Here is a 17,686-nt window from a genome sequence, read left to right as displayed (position 1 = left end):
GTTGGTCGAGCAGAGGCAGATCCGCTGACCCAGTTTGGTGCCACGATTCCAGCTCCCACAGATGAATGCTGTTGTTGTGTCCTTGGGCAAGATACTTAACCCAGCTCACCTAAAGTGTCTGCGTACAATGGTGTGTGAATATAGGATCCTTGGTGTAAACTGAGTGTCTTGTCTAAAAAAACATGTCAAAAATCAAAGGTAAACTGTCAAACCCAGACTTAGAGAGACTTATCCTGCGTTTGTGTCCAGTAGATTAGACGACTGTAACGTCCTCACTGGCCTCTCCAAACGAGCCTTAAGACAGAACAGAACATCCAGAACATCCAGAACACTGCTGCTCGGGTCAGGACTAGAACCAGGAAGTACTTCACACATGTGTCCTGTGGCTCAGGTCTCTGGCTCCTGTGGCTCAGAGACTTTAAAGCAGCTCAGTGTGAACAAGTCTCTCCATGGACCAGCACCAAAGAACATCTCCCACATGAGCCACAAGAACCATCTCACATGAGGAGGACGTCAGGGACCGGCCTCCTGCTGGTGCCAGAGTCAGGACTAAACATGGGGAGTCAGCGTTTCAGTTTTTGTGCAGCTAAAACCTGGAACATTCTTCCTGAAGATGTGAGACAGACCTCGACTTTGATGATGTTTAAATCCAGGCTCAAAACTGTTCTGTTTAGCTCTGCATACGACTGAAAGGATTTTATTCTGCACTTATGTTTTAATGTTAATTTTACGATGATTATTTTCAATTATTTATGTTCTGATTTGTGCAATTTTGTCTTTCTTATTATGTAAAGCACTTTGAATTACTTTGTGTATGAATTGTGCTGTACAAATAAACTTGCCTTGAAGGTGGAAAAACACTGTATATAAATGTGACCATATACAGTACTATAAACTATGTGATAACTCTTCAAAACATGTTTAATTCAAATAGAAAAGATGCAATAGAAAATATTTTAGATGTTATTTACATGTGGCAAAGCAGTTTTAGTATATATCATCACGTTCACTGTTATAAAAACATCAATCATCGAGTGCTTTGATGATTAATGTAACATGTGATTTGGTAAAACATATGAGCAAAACATAACAGTCATAATTGGACTGATGTGAATTTAAATTATTAATATTAAGACATCTGTCCAGTCGCACACAAAAAAACTCTCATTTAGAGGGTTTACACTGAGTCATGTGAAGAGGCCCGTGCAGCAGGAGACTTATCCCAAACCCTCTGAACAAACAGGATCCAGAGCGGAGGCTTTCAGCGGCTCTGACTCAAAACCAAAGTCTGTGCAGTGAGTGGCAGCCTCGCGTTTCCTCGTAGTGAAAGCAGGATATTATTTTTAATCAAAACTCGGCTGATCGATGTCTGGAGGCACAGTGCAGCGGGTCAGGTTGGACAGGTACAGGGCCGTCGCTGTGGGAACCAGACCAGCGGACACCTTCAGGACGGTCAGGAGCCTTTTTGTAGCATTAGCCACACCTTCTGGACTCTTTAAAAACAGTACGGACAGGGTTTAGTGCGTTAATGTGACATCAGTCTGCACATGTACACCAAGGATGGGACAAAAAAACTATAATATCGTTTATCGTTCGTGGGACATGTTATATAATTGTGATAATCGCTGTTGTATCACCTGAATGTGCAGAAAAAATGACTTATGCACAGGGGAGTAAAGACGGGAGGACATAGGGGTCTGTTGTCCAGGACCCCAGGGTCTTAGGGGGCCCAGAATTGAACCCTCTTCCTATTAATTTGTATTACGGGGGGCCATGTGAGACTTATTGTCCTGGGCCTCCAAGTTTCAGTTGACGGCTCTGCTCATCTATAATATTCTCTGTTAAAGTTATAATTATTTATATCCATAACAGCTTTAATGATTATCGTGATATAATCGATAATCACAATTATTTCGGCCGTGATAATCGTCACACAACATTTCGATATCGCCCCATGCCTGATGTACACACAGGAGATGAGTCACAGGTGAAGCCAAACTGTGATAAAACAGAACAAACCTGATGCTCCGCACACAGCAGTGGACACTGGAGGGACGCAGCGAGTTTTCGAACAGCGTCCAGGCGCGTTGAAGGGACTGAGACGTTACGAGCTGTTTAAATAGACACATAGAACACAAAAGACACTCATTGTTCACCTTAATTTTCCAAGTGTTAGTTCAAATGTGAAAACCGTACCATTTGTGACCATAAAGCAAACTTTCCCAAGAAAATATCCTGAGTCCAAATATTTCAGTGAGGCCTCGACAGACTGAAAACTGAAAAAAAAAAAAAAAAAAAAACAGTTTAAAGTTTGTAAAAGCAAAAAGAGACAAGCTTAAAAGGGAAATAAGACTGTAACAGATAACAGTGGTTGCATAATGTTAATGTGAACTTTACTGATTTGGGATTATTAGTTTTCAACATGGTCAGATATGCTTTAAATCTACCTCAGCTCTGAAGTCAAGTTGATAATAAACACAACCAGATCTATCCTGGGACGTCCCTCGTCATTCTCCACAGGAAGAGGAAGATTCTTTGCAAGTCTCCTGTTGGAAACGAGGTCAGAGGTGACAAAACAGGTGATGAACTACAGTATCAAACATAGACAATAGCAGGAAGTAGGTTTGAAATATAAAACAAAGAAAAATACAAAAGGGAAAAGTGTTGTTGTAATTATAAAACTTACACATTAACGGTGAAACCAGCCTCCTCAACAAGAGCGTTGGCCAAATTTTGCTGAAAAAGCTCTTCACTCTCCACAAGCTAAAAAAAAACACAATGGACTGGGATGTTACACAGAGATCATGTCAAATCTGGGGTCATTAGATCTGTATTCTGAAAATAAACGCCCACGAATGTAGACTGCTTCTGTTATAGACTCGCAAAAAGACAAAGTTTAAATCTGTAAACTGGACAAATCGTCATAGGAGTGAAGATGTTTGGCTGCTCATCTTTCAGTTCTGGTCAGATTCCTGCTGGACACTGCCTTATATCTGTCTGAAGAGAGGAGCTAGCGACACTGTGAACAGCTATTGTCTCCAGTTTCAACCTTTAATGGCCCTATTGATTTAGAATATCTGCACTAAACTGGACACTTTATAATACAGGTCACATTAATAAGCCATGTTTGCCTGTTCTGATGTTGTTGTATACATCTACCTCCAACACTATTTTATTTTTGAGCATTTTAACTTTAGCTTTTTTAACTTATATATTATTATTATTCAGTGTTTTATATTGCAAAGTTCCTAGTTTGTGAGTTGTGTTCACTGACAATGGCAATAAAAGTCTTCTGATTCTATCCAACCTTTAATGGCCCTACTAATGTTCTCTTTTGTTTATTTTGTTTGTTTTGAGTCTGAAGATAGATCTGTGAGAGATTATGTCTCAGGCCCAAATTCCTGTTTAAGAAAGGATCGTCTTTCCCAAACAAAAACAGCTTCTTTAACTCCTCAAACCATCTTTTCTCTGGCTAAAATTGACTGAGGGATTATACACAAACAGTTACACTATTTTTCCATTTTTTAGGTGTACACACTGATTAGAAACACATAAAACATGCAACATTTTTAAGCTGTTATTTTGTCCACATCAGTTCACATTAGAGCTGATTAAAGATGGTTGTGCGTGGAGTCTACAGTTCTCCTCAGAGCTGCGGATAAACAGAACATTTAACACGTTTTAATCACATGTATTAATGATCAAACGTGTGACTTACCAAGATATTCGCCGCGTTTAAACTGGGTATTTTACTAAAAGGCTTTAAAACCGCCATCCTGGAAGCTCAGACCCGACAAGACCCACAACACAAGCTCTCGCGCCTCTTTTCTAAACGTGCGTATGACGTCACGACGCATGGACGTTTGTTTGCTGCCCTCTAGTGGACGTTTAGAAACACTGCGTAAATGACAGTCGTACAAAAACATTTAAAAACCACGTTTGACACTCAGTAGAGGCAGAAGTTTTACTTGATGACAGGTTTCTCCAGTACATTGACAAACACAGTAAAGCGCTGTATTCAACAGATCAGAATGCAGCACACATTTTGCTGATATATGCATAGATGTGACAGATTTAGGGACTTTTAATAACCAACACAAGCTCTTTGCGCATAATGACTCATGCCTTAAAGAAAAAAATGTGAAGGAAATATTAATAGGACAAGGCAAATATAAAATACAAAGAATATGCTTAAATACTCACCATCCATATTGAGTTTTACATTACCACATTTGTAACTGAGTGAATTTTAAAAACACTGAAAGATGCCGATGTCAATCAGTAAAATAAAAGATGCCATAAATGGTATGAGTGATTCTGGACCTCTTACAACTGGATAATTTCAAGTTTAGGCTGATTTCATTTTCATTTTGCAAAGTTTATGCAGTTTAACAATGTCAAGCTTGTAACATACATATGTAGAACGCATTTGCAACATAGAGTCTCCCTTCATGCCCCTTGTTTTACTAAACAAATAAAACTCAAAATGGAAAAACTTAGAAGAAACATGTTCATATTTCTCCAGATTCTCGCTCCTCTGAACTCGATCGCCTGTCCGGCTCATTGGACGCAGATCGTTCTCTATCCTGTGTGCGGCTCGTGTGCGGAGAAGACGTCCTCTCCGCGCTGTTCCACTCTCCATACTCTGCTGCTCCCTCTTTCCACTTCTCCTGGGACACGGAGCGCTCTCTTTCTCTTGTATGAGAGGAGCGGTCTCTTGAAGATCTGTCAAACAGTCACAGTATAACCAGGGGAGGGCTTGGCAGGTAAATATAGCAACAACAGTAAGGTGAGCTGGACTAGCATAAAACGGTTTATTTTTATTGTAAAAAGGCAGTGAAATATTACACTTACTGACTGGTTTGTAATAAATATTTCTAAACATATTTCAGAGAAGTAATGCGAGATTTATGTGTTTAGCAAGAGGCATTGACAGTCCTCTCTGAATATAATAATAATGAATAATAAGAACAAGAAATACACTTCTATTCAAATTCAGTAACTTTACATTGATGAGAGCCACACATATGTATATTTTAGGTTAACACGGTTCACATTGTTTACAAACATTGCTGTTTTGCCTCGTTACCTCTTTTTCTTGTGTTTATGAGAGTGTGAATGTGAGCGATGCCGATCCTTGTGTCGATGTCTCCGCTCTCTGTCCCGATCTCCGCCTTTTTCCCTCGAACGGGAAGAGCGGTGACGTCGGGAATGATGGGAGGACGAACTGCTTCCATCTCTATTTACATAAAAGATGTGACAACTTAGCTCTGATTCAAGTGATGGAAGAATGTTACAGAATCAAACACTTAAATAATGATGAACTGGAATTATATAAAAACACAGAAGGTTTCAACGGTGGACACTTTTTGCAATTAAGACATTTTGGATGAGAGCCGAAAAGTCTTGGCTGCAAACACAATAATTTTACGTTGTAATATTCATTCACTCCATACTCTGTGGTGGTAAGCTACTTCTCTAGTCACAGCTGCCCTAGAGTAAATTCATGGGCAAGTTGAGGCGGCTAATCTGTGTCATCAGCCTCTTTGACGACCACCAACACTCACACACCACACTGATACCAGGCGAGGTGTGTCAAGTGTGAAAAACATAATGATGCAACAAAGTGGAGTGAGCGAGCAGTCAAAAGTCGAATGTGGAGCTCTGCCAATCCCATTAGTCGTTCATTTAAACGTTTAATTTACTCAGTGGATTTGCTCGAGACACAAGTCTGTGCTGAATCAAAGTTACACATCACATTACTCAAAGCTGCTAAACATTTAACCAAAGTCCAACTCACTTGTACCGGTCTCCACTTCTAGATCTGGACCTGAGATGATGCCAGTGTTAGCTTGTTGCTTGGTACACAATGTGTGTAAATATTTGCGTGTGAAGATCTTTGTACCTCCTTCGCTCCCTTTCTCTCTCTCGTTCTCGCTCTTTTTCTCGTTCCCATTCACGCTCACGCTCCATCTCCCACTGTCGTTCTCTTTCTTCCTTTTCTCTATCCTCACGTCTTTTTACTCTCATTCTTTCTTGCTTTTCTGTAACAGCTTTCTATCAACAAAACATTGCACAAGAAAAGGTTGAAGAATATTTTAAAATCGCTGCTCAACTTTAAGTCTAATATCTGTTTTACCCTCAGCTTTTCCAGCTTCTCGCGTATTTCAATAAAACCCAAATGCAGTTTGCCACCAAAGTGGTCAGCCAAGCGTCGATCGTTGTCATGAAGGCCCAAATAGGCAGAACACACTTCACAGACTCTTAGTTTTTGTTGTTGAAAGCTTGAGGCGGGCATTGAGTTTCTGTACACATCCTGCAAAGGAAAAGATTAAACTATTAGTTGTCAGACCAAAAATGCCTCAAATTGTAAAATGGATAAGTCAATCAGAAACCTCAGCCTCTTTTTTTAAAATTCGAGTTTTCTCCACTTTTTCCAACAGCTGTTGGGCCTCGTCTACGTTCCCCTCTCCACCCAACTGTTCCGCTCGGGCCAAGAGCTTTCCAATCTCTTCATTCAGCTCATGGACACGTTCAGCCTAAGTGGAAAAAGAAAACGGTTTGTGTACACTGCAGATTGGTAAAGCAAAGCACATAAAAATACAATGGAAAAGTAATCTCATCACCTTTGCAGCTACTTCAGCACTGATTTCATCTTGTGTCTCAGCTAGCCTTTTTTTGGCCATCTCAGTTCTTCGATCACAGTCATTAATGAAAGACTGGAGGTGCTCAGCAGCCTGGAGACACAAAACAAATAATACAAGTCAGTGCTGTTGAATGCAATATGGGCAAAAATAGAAACCCATAGATATGGAACTTATGATGATGGAAATAAAATGAACTTACATCCAGCTCAAAAAAGTATTCCTCTTTTTTAGCAGCAATTTCATAATCTGCTCTCAGAGCCAGATCATGGACTTTCATGCACTCTCCCAGGTCCATTCTCTGAGGAAAAAGTAGAATTACCTCATTACAGGCAAAGAACATGACCTCATTACAGGCAAAGAGCAATGAGCTGAATAAATGAAAATAAAACTCACGGTTCCAGACAGGATGTCATGGGGACATGAGTCTAACAGGTGGCTTTTGCAGACTCGATCATCTGTGAATTTTATTCTCTGTCGCATTGTGTCTCCTTTAAAAACAAGAGCATTATACATTAAGTATTAATGGAAGAAAAGAAAAGAAATCAACTGTCAAGTCAAATACATTAGACCTGAATAAAAGCTACACATCATCCAAAAAACAGTTGAAGAAACACGCCAGAGTCACTAATGAGAACATTGATATCCTTGGGCTGTTATGTGGCAGGTAAACTGTTGGTCGTGTTTGTAACATATTGTGTCGTTCACATATTATGTTACACCAAAGCAACACCGACTCACGTGACACACGTAACTCGACCATCTGACAACAGGTATCACAGATACAGTTAATCGTTATCGATTTGAAATTGCACTGTAAATTTATGCAATGATGAAATGCAAAAGCTACAATTATTTAGATCAAATAATGTCCTCTGCAACAGAATCCTACTTTTTAAACATATGGAAATCGAATCGCAGTTAGATTTTTCCCAACATCGTGCAGCCCTCACATGTTACACATACACACGTAAGTATGTTAGCTAACGTGCTACAAAACAGACTCTAGTTTAGTACAAGGCCAGCACAGAGACCCCAGACCATGGCCTGGGCTCGTTACGTACCGTCTCTGCCCGTCCCCATGAGCTGGTCCAGCATGGCTCTCATCTGAGCGTGGGCCGACATGTTTCCGCGTTAGCGCCGTGACTGAGCTCAGCGCTCTGCACATCCACAGTGTGTCCGCGGCTCTACGGGCAGCTTTACACCGCCGCCGTGCTTCACTTCGGCGATAAAAACAAACACCAAGGCCGTCTGCGGTGCTATATGTCACATTGAACGTGGTGGTGTTTTGCAGAACCTTGTAGAGCTAACTCAGAGCAGGAGCTAACTCAGAGCAGGAGCTAACTGAGCTAAATGTCACTTGTGGCGGTTGCGCTGCTGTTTAGCCTTTGCTAATCAAGTCAAGTCTGTTTAAAACTGTTCTCAGCTCGCAGTTCTGAGACCATTCGCCCAACGTCAAAGCGCATGAGGTTACAAAAAGTGAGGTCAGTCGTGAATAAGATAAGTTATTTGTAGCATGTTAGCATAAAGTTCAATCAGCGTCCTCTCTTCCGCCTTCTACTTCCCCAGTGGTGCGCGCGCGCGACACCGAGCTGAGAGCGCGTGCCCATAACAGCGCCGAGGTTCACAGAGGTCACGTGGTTCACGGAGGTCACGTGGGTCACAGACCGTGCCTGCTGCAGTGCTTCATATTTATTTATTTATTTATTTATTTATTAAAATTTATTCATAATAGTAAAGGTTTAAAAAAGTCAGGAATGCAGAAAAATAAATTAATAGTACACATAAAATATAATATAAAACGTTAAGTTCACAATACTGGGGTTGTCAGTTGTACATTGCTTCACATTATATAGATCCAGGGGCATGATGAGTGCGAAGGAAACATTAAATTTCTTGTCAGCTGAACCATCCTTCCATGCGCAAAATAATAAAAATAGCCAACATGCTATGCGTTGCAATGACCGTTTGTTTAATGTTAAGAATAAGAAGCTTAAACAAAGCATTTAATTTATCTTCTAATGGAAGATAGGGGTGGGGTTTAATAAGTTTTCTTCTTCCCACTCCTTTTTGAGCTTAAATAAGAAAAAAAAAAGTGAAATGAGCATTAAGTGTACTTGATATATGTGCTCAGAATAAATAAATAAATAAATGAAATTCAATTAATAAAATGAAAAACAAATTGAAATGTTCCCATTTTCCAATAGCCCATCAACATTTCATTAGTCTCACTTTGTCTAAATCTTCCCATCAAGTCTTCTTGCAGAGTTGACTTTTATTTCTTCACCAAAGCATCTGCTGTTAGAAGAGAGCAACACTGTATAAAATGTATTTATAGAGGACTGTTTCATAGACCGCCTGAATAACTCAGTTGTTTGTTGAACTTTGATATGGGAACTTGAAGATCTCATGATTGTCTACGAATAAAAACTGACCGCACTAGAACTGAAATGGGGGAAAAAACAGCTTTTGGTTATTTTGTTTGGTAAAAATGGAACAGATTTGAAGCACATGCACGAATAGATACACTGGTGCCACTAATACACTTTAATAATGTGGAGATAAACATTTATAATCACACCTGCTCCTGTTTTTAATGTTTTAAATGGACCTGTGCAGTTATTGTTTTTGTATTTTTCTGTATTTTAACTCATGAAAAAAGATTTTGTGTTCTCATTGGGCTCTCCCTGTATAAATAAAGATAAATTAATGGAAATTTTAATTAAAAAGTGAGGGTTAGGGCAGAATTAGCTCATTTCCATTATGACCATAAGCCCCGCCCACAACTCCAGAGCCCCGCCCACAAGAAAACATGGCGTCGAGAATACTGCGGCTCCCACTGCTCAGGATTTTCACCCAAAACCCGGGCACGCTGACCCGAAACGGCGTGAAAACCACAAACATATCGAGGGGAACTCAAAGCCGAACCGTAGTGTCAACATCCTCGGGAGGTATTCTTCCAAAACCGGAAAAGGTGCGTGTTTATTTCACCCCGAACCTGAAGACAGATGCACATAGGCGGGTCTGAGCAGTTGACATTGATTTTGACCAATAGAAACACAAAAATGCTGCTGAGTGGGTTTATCTACCAATTATTTTGTGTTGCAGTATAGTTCCAGGAAGTGGGATAAACCAGATCTTTAAATATGGTATAATAATCCATGTTTGTGGTTCATATGCTGGTGTAGTGTATTGTAATGTGTGCAGTCCAATACACACTCATTATAAAAAGCCTGATGTCCCCTGTGAAGCTGTCCCGGGGTTAAACATGTCCCAGGGTTAAACATGGGGTGTGTAGGCTAGGCCCAGTCAGCATTGCTCAATAGGACAATGAAAAGAACACACCTAAGCATACATTGTTTTGTGTGGCAGCTTTATGGGGCTTGGTGACTATTATGGACAATACACAAATGTGGAAAGCGTTCCGTTTCCCATCATGCAGCAGTGGACATATATCACACTAAGACAAGAAGAGACGATGACAGCTATGTTCTGGTCATGTTGGTTAAAGCCACATCTCAGGAATATGTGAGCCCCAGTCTAGGAGGGTTATAAAACACTCATCTTGGTCGGCTTTGCTGTAAATTTCTTAATGTGTAACCGGGATTCTGGGTGGGATATGTAACACTGGTGCTGTCTCACCCTGTTACACTCTGCACAAGGCTTTACTAGACTCTGGACACTAGACTCTGGACTCTGGACTCTGGACACTAGGCTCTGGACACTAGGCTCTGGACTCTGCCCACTTGACACTGGACTCTGGACACTAGACTCTGGACACTGGACTCTGGACACTGGACTCTGGACACTGGGCTCTGGACACTAGGCTCTGGACACTAGGCTCTGGACTCTGCTCACTTGACACTGGACTCTGGACACTAGACTCTGGACACTAGACTCTGGACACTAGACTCCGGACACTAGACTCCGGACACTAGACTCCGGACACTGGACACTAGACTCTGGACACTGGACTCTGGACACTAGACTCTGGACACTACAGTCTGGACACTACAGTCTGGACACTAGAGTCTGGACACTAGAGTCTGGACACTGGACTCTGGACACTGGACTCTGGACTCTGGACACTGGACTCTGGACTCTGCTCACTAGAGTCTGGACACTAGACTCTGGACACTAGAGTCTGGACTCTGGACACTGGACTCTGGACTCTGGACACTGGACTCTGGACTCTGCTCACTAGATTCTGGACACTGGACTCTGGACACTGGACTCTGCTCACTAGACTCTGGACACTGGACTCTGGACACTGGACTCTGGACACTAGACTCTGGACACTGGACTCTAGTGTCCAGACTCTAGTGAGCAGAGTCCAGTGTCTAGAGTCTGGACACTAGAGTCTGGACACTAGAGTCTGGACACTAGAGTCTGGACACTAGAGTCTGGACACTAGACTCTGCCTTGAACTTTTCTGGATCCTGCCTTTAACCAGACTGTACTGCTGTAACCGACGATAAAGATCTACAGAATGATCCCTGTGCCTCTGTGCCTGCTCTTCACGCAACAGAACAGAATCCGACACAATCCAGAAATAAACTACCTTGAGTATTTATCATTTGGCGTGTAAAAGTCAGTCTGTTCTAACCTCTCGTTTGCAGACTCCCTTCGGCCTGATCCGGATGACGGTGGTGGTGGTGCCTTTCCTGTACGTGGGGACGCTCATAAGCAAGAACTTTGCTGCTCTGCTGGAAGAGCACGACATCTTTGTCCCTGAAGATGACGATGATGATGACTGAACCTGGGCAGCAGATGGTACAAGCGATGTCTGTGTATGGTGTTTTCTGTAGACCTGTCACGATCACACATTTTGAAACGCGATATATTGCTGCAGAGCTATAGTGCGATAAATGATAATATTGAAACTACTTTAAGGCAGTGACACAATACTGATGAAACAGGATAATTAAATGTACAGCAATAATTAGCCATAGAAACTACTTTTTCATTTCAACCAGCGGTGGATGAAGTACTCAATTTTGTTACTTAAAAAAGTACAAATAGATAGGTAAAAAGTTAGTCATGTAAAAGAAAAAGTATTACATGAAAACATCTACTTAAAGTATTTAAGTATCTGTTTAAAAATGTACTTTAAGACTGAAAAGTAAAAGTATTTCACACAAGTGCTGTTCATTTGTTAAAGTGTAAATGTAGTGATACTGATTAATTTCGATCAACAGCAACAATATGAATCTATTTCTTAACTTTTCTTATGAGCATTTTTGTTTTGCTCAAAGCTGAAGCTTAAACTCGAAAACTTTACTCAGGATGTTTCCACGAACATGGTAAAAATAGCCCCTCAAATCATATGAAAAGTACTTTTACTTTTCAGTCCAGCTCAAAATGTAGTGGAGTAGAAATTACAGATACTGCTCTCAAATGCAGTAAAGTAGAAAGTATACACTGTAAAATGTACTTAAGTAAAATACAGTTACCTAAAGTACTACTCAAGTACAGTACTTTACTATTTTTTCTCCTTGCCTTCAACCTTTTGTATTACAACAAAAACAACAAATCTCCCCATTATAGCAAAAAAAAAAAAAAAATGCCCACGATAAATATTAAGCCTCAGAACATAAGTTGATTCAATATTTATTATGACAGGTGTAGTTATCTGTAAATTCGTTTTTTGTTGACTTTTATGTGAAGCACTTTGGGCACTTGAAGTTGTTTTAAATGTGTTATATAAATAAACTTGAATAGAATTGAGTACAGAAGAAGATGACAGATGAGGAAGTGTTTTTACATTACTGCTGGTGCGAGATATTGATTCACAGTGACTTGTGTCTTATTTATGTTCACAGGTCCTTTTGCATTATTGACTGAAACCAGCCTACACAATGCAGGACAGGACATAAACTGCACCCCCCCTACCTCCAGTCATCTGCCCCTTTGCTCTACTGCAACTTACTTTAAATTAATGACAATGCAACATATCATTATAGTTCATCAGATGGTGTTTGAATATCGATGAAATGCTCTTTATATGATTATGTGGTTTGCATGTTTTTGCCTCTTGCCAACTCAAAGCAATAAATGAGTTGCTCCAAAGATATTAATGTGTTTATTCTTCGATCCCGTGTAAATTCTCGTGATGGGGAAACACATTTTAGTTTTTTTGTTCCTCCTGCAGTGCGGCGTTTGCGAGTCGTAGTTGTGTCGTGAGAGAGTTCTTCTCCAGTTGGCTGCGTCCCTGTGTGTCAGTCAGCTGTGCGTAGAGGCTCTTGTAGCGCTCGTAAGCTTCCTCTTTTTCCTAGAAATGAACACAGAATAAGTTTTAACGGGACACATAAAACACCGTGACATAAACAGAAAACATTGGCACCTTTGTAAGAGATTGGACTTCACTTTGCAGGCAGCTGATCTCTTTTCGGAGACACAGCACTTCATTTTCTTTAGCTTTTAGAGCAATCTGAAAAAAACAAGTTTGAACACAGATGTCTTTTGATTATTGGAACACTAGGGGGCAGTCTTACAGCACAGAATGCGCAACAGTCCTTCAAAATTAGATGGCAAAAAAGGAGAATTATTTCAGCTTTATGAGTTGCTGAATTTAGGCAAACGAACATGAATTATTACCTCTATTTGTGGACATTTTTCACCACTGCTGCCGTCTGACTTCTCTGAATTCTGGCCTGTAATGAAACAACGCATCCGGCTGATCTCTTCGGCCAGTCTGGCTTTTAACTCCTATAATAAGACCTGTGTTACTTCTCTTTTAATGCTCTTTTTTACTGCCAGTGAAGTGTAAAGTAAAAGATTAAACCTGATTCTCTCTCCTCAGTTGCTCGAGCTCCCTCTCTTTGCGCCTCAGTTCAGTCTCTCTGCTTTTGCCATTGATCTCAGAGTGGTTCAGCTCCAGGCACTTTTGGGAATAGTCCCCAGAGAGTGCATCCAACTCGCTGTGTAATGCATAGACTTGTGACCTAATACACAAACAACAATATTATGAACGAACTATAACATACTGTGCATAATGTGCCTTACACTTTCTGCATTGACTCCAGAGCTGCTGTTCCTGAGCCCTGGGCCTTTTTCAGCTCTCGCTCCATTTCTTCTAAGTGTGTTGCTTTTAATTTCTCCATAGCTGAAAAGATTTTATTGGATACAGATAAATCAAAGCCATTTCATGTAAAAAATCATGTTTGAGTCTCTATATAAAAAGGCGTGTTCATGGTGTTAAAGTGTGTGTTCTGTGTTTTCCGCCTTTATCGGTGTCATTAACATTCTGACCCAGTGGATAAACCCCACACCTTTAGCAGCTGCGTGACTTTCTTCTTGAAGCATTCTGTCCCTCTGCTCCTTCAGCTCTCTGATTTCCTCGTCATGTCTCTCTTGCAGCTCTTGTAATTCCCTCTGATGAGCCGTTAACATGGCTTCCAGTTTGGCTCTACAAGGGGCTCCGGGGCCACAAGGACTGTCTACTTCTACTCCCAAAGTCACATGCTCCTTTTTAACACTTTCCACCTGCTTTCGAAGAGAGATGGCCTTCAAGAGAAACACAAATCATCAGTATTTGAACGGTAAATGTGAATTAGAAGTGAATTTAAAGTGTTACCTCCTTTTGCAGGGCGTCTGTTGTGCTCGTCTGACTGTTTTGAGCCCCGTTTGTCACCGAAAAGGTGTTTGAAATGTAGTTATTTGTTGTTTCTGCAGCAGAGAAAGTTTCAACACGCTCTTCATGGGTAAACTGAAGAGTCCGGGGGTCACTGGGACAGTCGGGTGATTGCTGTGAGTTCGAGGTCCCATTTCCAATAAGAGACTGTGCAGTCATGTCCCGAAATGATAGCCTTTCAAATTCTGACCATTTCCTGTTGACCTCTGTGTCAATGGTGTCAATTACAGGTATAGGTACACTCCCCTTTTTCAGCTCCATGGAGTCCCACCTGCTGCACATTTCATTAAAGGAAAGTCCCTCCTCAAACCACCTGTTCCTCTCCTCCAATCGTTTGGCTTGTTCCCGATCCCAGCCCTCGCCCTCTTCTCTTTGGGACAGCTCCTGGTGGGAGTGCACGGCAGCAGGTTCACGTCTGGACTCCTTCCCCGCGAACTGAGCGGAGGGTTGGCATGACGACCGTCGCTGCGAGAGGGGGTTCTCTTTCTCGCTGCCGGACTCTGATTGGCTGATTCGAAATGAGGAAATGAGAGAAGGATAGAGTTACACATCAGAAGAAATGTGATCGAGTGAGTTCACTACAAAAGGACCACCCAGCCACGCCGACAGCGACTCTTCAAGCTCAGGAATGCGCTGGTAATAATAATATAGGTTCAGGGGATTTCGATATCCGGGCCGATACTGAAAGTTTTGACGCATTGGATATTGATTCCATGATATCGGTTCAGTCGATATCCCATTTTGGTTTATAAACTGGTGTCATTTTCTTCTGCTTATCTGGGGCTGGGTCACGGGGGCAGCAGTCTAAATAGGGACTCCCAGACTTCCCTCACCCCAGACATGTCCTCCAGCTCCTCTGGTGGGACCCCAAGGCGTTCCCAGTCCAGCCCCCAAAACACATTACAGTTAAAGTTACAGCTACAAAGCTCATTTCAACCGTTTTTTTTTTTTTACCAGATGTTCTAGTGTTTAAAGTAAATACATTTTGTTTTCAGTTTCTTCCCAAGCATCGGTTTATATCGGAGAACGGCAGATACTTAACGCCAAAGTATCGGAACAGAAAAAGCTGGATCCTGCCTCCCTGATGATAATCCGTCTAATTCTGGACAAATACTCACACAAACAGGCTCAGATTTGCTCAGTGCTTATTTTGCATCACCTGCATGTCCTTTGAGCAGGGCCGGTGCAGACTATAAGCAGAATGAGCAGCTGCTTAGGGCCCCAAGACCAGCAGAGGGCCCCCAAGAGCTCATACATTTATACTGAAAATAATAAAATATATCAAGATTTTTTGGACACAGAGCTTGTGTGTTTGCAGCAGACTAAATATCCCTCTAAAACAATAACATTTGTTTTATATCTATAGCAGTAAAATATCTGCTGCTGCTGCGTTTGTTTTTGAGTCGGGCAGAGGTGAGGGCAGCTCTGTGTTTACACCGGAGCAAGGACCCGACATAATGTAAATGTAAGAACACTGTCGCCAACTGGAACACATTAAAATCCACCAGAAACGAAGATAAAATGTATAGAATTAAAAAAATCTTGCCCCCACTCCTTTATATGTTTATGTTCTGTTCTTGTGATTGTGGTCATTGTGTCATTCTGGATGTTTTCAGTCTGATGTTGTTCAGATAAACACAAATACAACTGGACAAAGTGATGAGAGCAGAGTCAGAATGTGTCAAATGTGATTCACTAATAGCACATCCGCTGTCGGGGGCCACAGAGACAAATTCAGCTTAGGACCCCCTGAAAGCTGGGACCGGCCCTGAGATCGACTGATATGTCTTTTTTCATGGCCGATACCGTTGGGCCAAGATGTTGAGCTGATTTAGATGATCTTTCCCAAAGTATCTCATTTTTATTTATTACAAACTCACTCACAACTGGATAAGAGCTCTGTAGTCATATTTTGTGCAGTATCGTCTTTGGACTGAAGTGTTTAAATTAAGTTTTCTACATGTTTTTAGGCAGTTGATGCGCAGAAACTAAATATCGCCCTCTGGTGGAGAATAGTTAAAGCGATAGCCGATATCTGTCTATCTCTATGATGTTCTAATGTTCAGTGCTTCAATTAAACACACGCTATTGGCTGAATATGAAATCATACTCACTGTGATTTGTTCTGGATGGCCTGCTTTAGTAACTTAACCCAGTTCCGTCGTATCCTAGAGGTCATGGCAGAGAGAGTGAACACTGCTCTCTTTGTCTGGACGAGATCAAAAGACAGAGCCAAGATATTCACACTGTTAAACAGGAAGCAGCCACACATATAATTGATGTGGAAACAGAAGTAGTGTTTGAGTGTCCGTCCGCCTCGTGTGTAAAACAACGGCACAGAAACATACATACTTGCAACTGGAAGCCATAGTTTTTCTCCACGTCGCAGTCTGACACATCCAAGCAGGACCTCAAGTCGATCTCTCCCTCTGGATCATCAGACTGCGTTCAATCAAACGTCAATAAACTTGTTGTGGAACAGTAGAATTTGCTAATAATTTAAAAAAAAAAGTGTTACCTCCTCAGCTTCAGAGTCTCTGTAGTATCTCACTGAAGATTTCCCTAAGACAAACCAGTGTTTCCTCCACTACAAACAGAAGAAATTAGTGTTTTTAATGTCTGTTTTTGCCCAAGGACTGAACATGAAAGTGGCTAAATGTAGTACAAATCATCTTTTCTTTTGTAAGATTAATGAATTTGCACACGGTTCCTAACAAAGAATAAAGAAACAAAGAATGAAATAAGAAAAAAGTGTGATTTTACCCCAAAATTCAAATCAGTTAGATGGATTTACAGTATTTCAAGCACTTATGTACAAAATGTTGTCATCTCATCGCATATTGAGCTTATAATAGATAAATGTGTTAATATGAATGCATTTTTTGTGCAGGTGAGCTTACCTTTCCGTGCTCGTCAAGAACAGATATCCACCCCTTTAGATAAAAACGATCTGAAAGGAGAAAATGAAAAACATAAAGGGTTTTTTCATGTTTTCCTGTTGTGGTTTAGCTGTTCAGCACAAAGCGGAGACCAAAACGGAAACGAATCATCACCATCGCGTCTGTCTAGTCTAGAAAGAGGAAGCATTAAATATTAAAAAGTGGCGCAGAGCAAATGAAGGAAGTGATGAGAAGAAGAGAAGAGGATCACATCAGAGAAGGTCAAACGGACGACACTCACCAGCGCAACATTATCCAGGGAAAAGTGAATAAAAACAAGAAATGATTTAGTTATTGTCACATAAATAAACAGTGTAATAGGAGAATTGTTTTATTGTCAGTGGTGAAAGGTAACAAAGTAAGAGTACTGTCATTTTCAGTATCTGTACTTTGCTTTTTAACGTGGATACTTTTTACTTTTACTTCACTACATTTGAGAACAGTATTTGTACTTTCTACTGCACTATATA

At 41.0% G+C, this 17,686-nt stretch overlaps 4 protein-coding genes across 4 annotated transcripts; 1 reads left to right on the top strand and 3 right to left on the bottom strand.

Annotated features, from left to right (window-relative positions):
- Window positions 1–906: 906 nt before the first annotated feature.
- On the bottom strand, window positions 907–3,802 carry pane1 (proliferation associated nuclear element). Its single transcript, XM_033971966.2, has 6 exons — window positions 3,719–3,802; window positions 2,687–2,763; window positions 2,448–2,546; window positions 2,197–2,276; window positions 2,020–2,111; window positions 907–1,493 (listed from the first exon to the last, which is right to left on the bottom strand). Exons 1-6 carry the CDS (start codon window positions 3,773–3,775, stop codon window positions 1,344–1,346), a joined length of 555 nt encoding a protein of 184 aa, XP_033827857.1. The 5' UTR covers window positions 3,776–3,802; the 3' UTR covers window positions 907–1,343.
- Window positions 3,803–3,950: 148 nt separating this feature from the next.
- zgc:158803 (LUC7 domain-containing protein) lies at window positions 3,951–8,273 on the bottom strand. Its single transcript, XM_033972402.2, has 10 exons — window positions 7,709–8,273; window positions 7,041–7,135; window positions 6,847–6,945; window positions 6,627–6,737; window positions 6,396–6,539; window positions 6,140–6,316; window positions 5,906–6,057; window positions 5,801–5,830; window positions 5,090–5,239; window positions 3,951–4,725 (listed from the first exon to the last, which is right to left on the bottom strand). The coding sequence occupies exons 1-10, from the start codon at window positions 7,767–7,769 to the stop codon at window positions 4,512–4,514; spliced, it is 1,233 nt and encodes a 410-aa protein (XP_033828293.1). The 5' UTR covers window positions 7,770–8,273; the 3' UTR covers window positions 3,951–4,511.
- Window positions 8,274–9,441: 1,168 nt separating this feature from the next.
- On the top strand, window positions 9,442–12,705 carry smdt1b (single-pass membrane protein with aspartate-rich tail 1b). The gene is made up of 3 exons (XM_033970287.2): window positions 9,442–9,618; window positions 11,264–11,417; window positions 12,467–12,705. Exons 1-2 carry the CDS (start codon window positions 9,457–9,459, stop codon window positions 11,399–11,401), a joined length of 300 nt encoding a protein of 99 aa, XP_033826178.1. The 5' UTR covers window positions 9,442–9,456; the 3' UTR covers window positions 11,402–11,417; window positions 12,467–12,705.
- A 45-nt stretch (window positions 12,706–12,750) lies between these two features.
- On the bottom strand, window positions 12,751–17,250 carry LOC129456654 (myosin phosphatase Rho-interacting protein-like). The gene is made up of 11 exons (XM_055225251.1): window positions 17,178–17,250; window positions 16,796–16,864; window positions 16,630–16,719; window positions 16,392–16,486; window positions 14,221–14,785; window positions 13,916–14,150; window positions 13,650–13,749; window positions 13,429–13,588; window positions 13,242–13,352; window positions 12,988–13,074; window positions 12,751–12,915 (listed from the first exon to the last, which is right to left on the bottom strand). The coding sequence occupies exons 4-11, from the start codon at window positions 16,454–16,456 to the stop codon at window positions 12,772–12,774; spliced, it is 1,467 nt and encodes a 488-aa protein (XP_055081226.1). The 5' UTR covers window positions 16,457–16,486; window positions 16,630–16,719; window positions 16,796–16,864; window positions 17,178–17,250; the 3' UTR covers window positions 12,751–12,771.
- Window positions 17,251–17,686: the final 436 nt, after the last annotated feature.

Source organism: Periophthalmus magnuspinnatus, chromosome 1 (assembly GCF_009829125.3).
Source record: "Periophthalmus magnuspinnatus isolate fPerMag1 chromosome 1, fPerMag1.2.pri, whole genome shotgun sequence".
Lineage (NCBI taxonomy): Eukaryota > Metazoa > Chordata > Actinopteri > Gobiiformes > Gobiidae > Periophthalmus > Periophthalmus magnuspinnatus.
This window is presented reverse-complemented; position numbering and strand designations above follow the sequence as displayed.

Coding starts and splice junctions, on each gene's coding strand:
- pane1 (XM_033971966.2), bottom strand. CDS start 3,775: ATGGCGGTTTTAAAGCCTTTTAGTAAAATACCCAGTTTAAACGCGGCG. Junction 2,547..2,686: donor GCTGGTTTCACCGTTAATGT/GTAAGTTTTATA, acceptor CGTTTCCAACAG/GAGACTTGCAAAGAATCTTC. Junction 2,112..2,196: donor TTGCTTTATGGTCACAAATG/GTACGGTTTTCA, acceptor CTATTTAAACAG/CTCGTAACGTCTCAGTCCCT.
- smdt1b (XM_033970287.2), top strand. CDS start 9,457: ATGGCGTCGAGAATACTGCGGCTCCCACTGCTCAGGATTTTCACCCAA. Junction 9,619..11,263: donor TTCTTCCAAAACCGGAAAAG/GTGCGTGTTTAT, acceptor TCTCGTTTGCAG/ACTCCCTTCGGCCTGATCCG.
- LOC129456654 (XM_055225251.1), bottom strand. CDS start 16,456: ATGACCTCTAGGATACGACGGAACTGGGTTAAGTTACTAAAGCAGGCC. Junction 14,151..14,220: donor CAGACGCCCTGCAAAAGGAG/GTAACACTTTAA, acceptor TTTCTCTTGAAG/GCCATCTCTCTTCGAAAGCA. Junction 13,353..13,428: donor AACTGAGGAGAGAGAATCAG/GTTTAATCTTTT, acceptor GTCTTATTATAG/GAGTTAAAAGCCAGACTGGC.
- zgc:158803 (XM_033972402.2), bottom strand. CDS start 7,769: ATGTCGGCCCACGCTCAGATGAGAGCCATGCTGGACCAGCTCATGGGG. Junction 6,540..6,626: donor GTGCTGAAGTAGCTGCAAAG/GTGATGAGATTA, acceptor TTTTCCACTTAG/GCTGAACGTGTCCATGAGCT. Junction 4,726..5,089: donor CATAAACACAAGAAAAAGAG/GTAACGAGGCAA, acceptor ACTGTTTGACAG/ATCTTCAAGAGACCGCTCCT.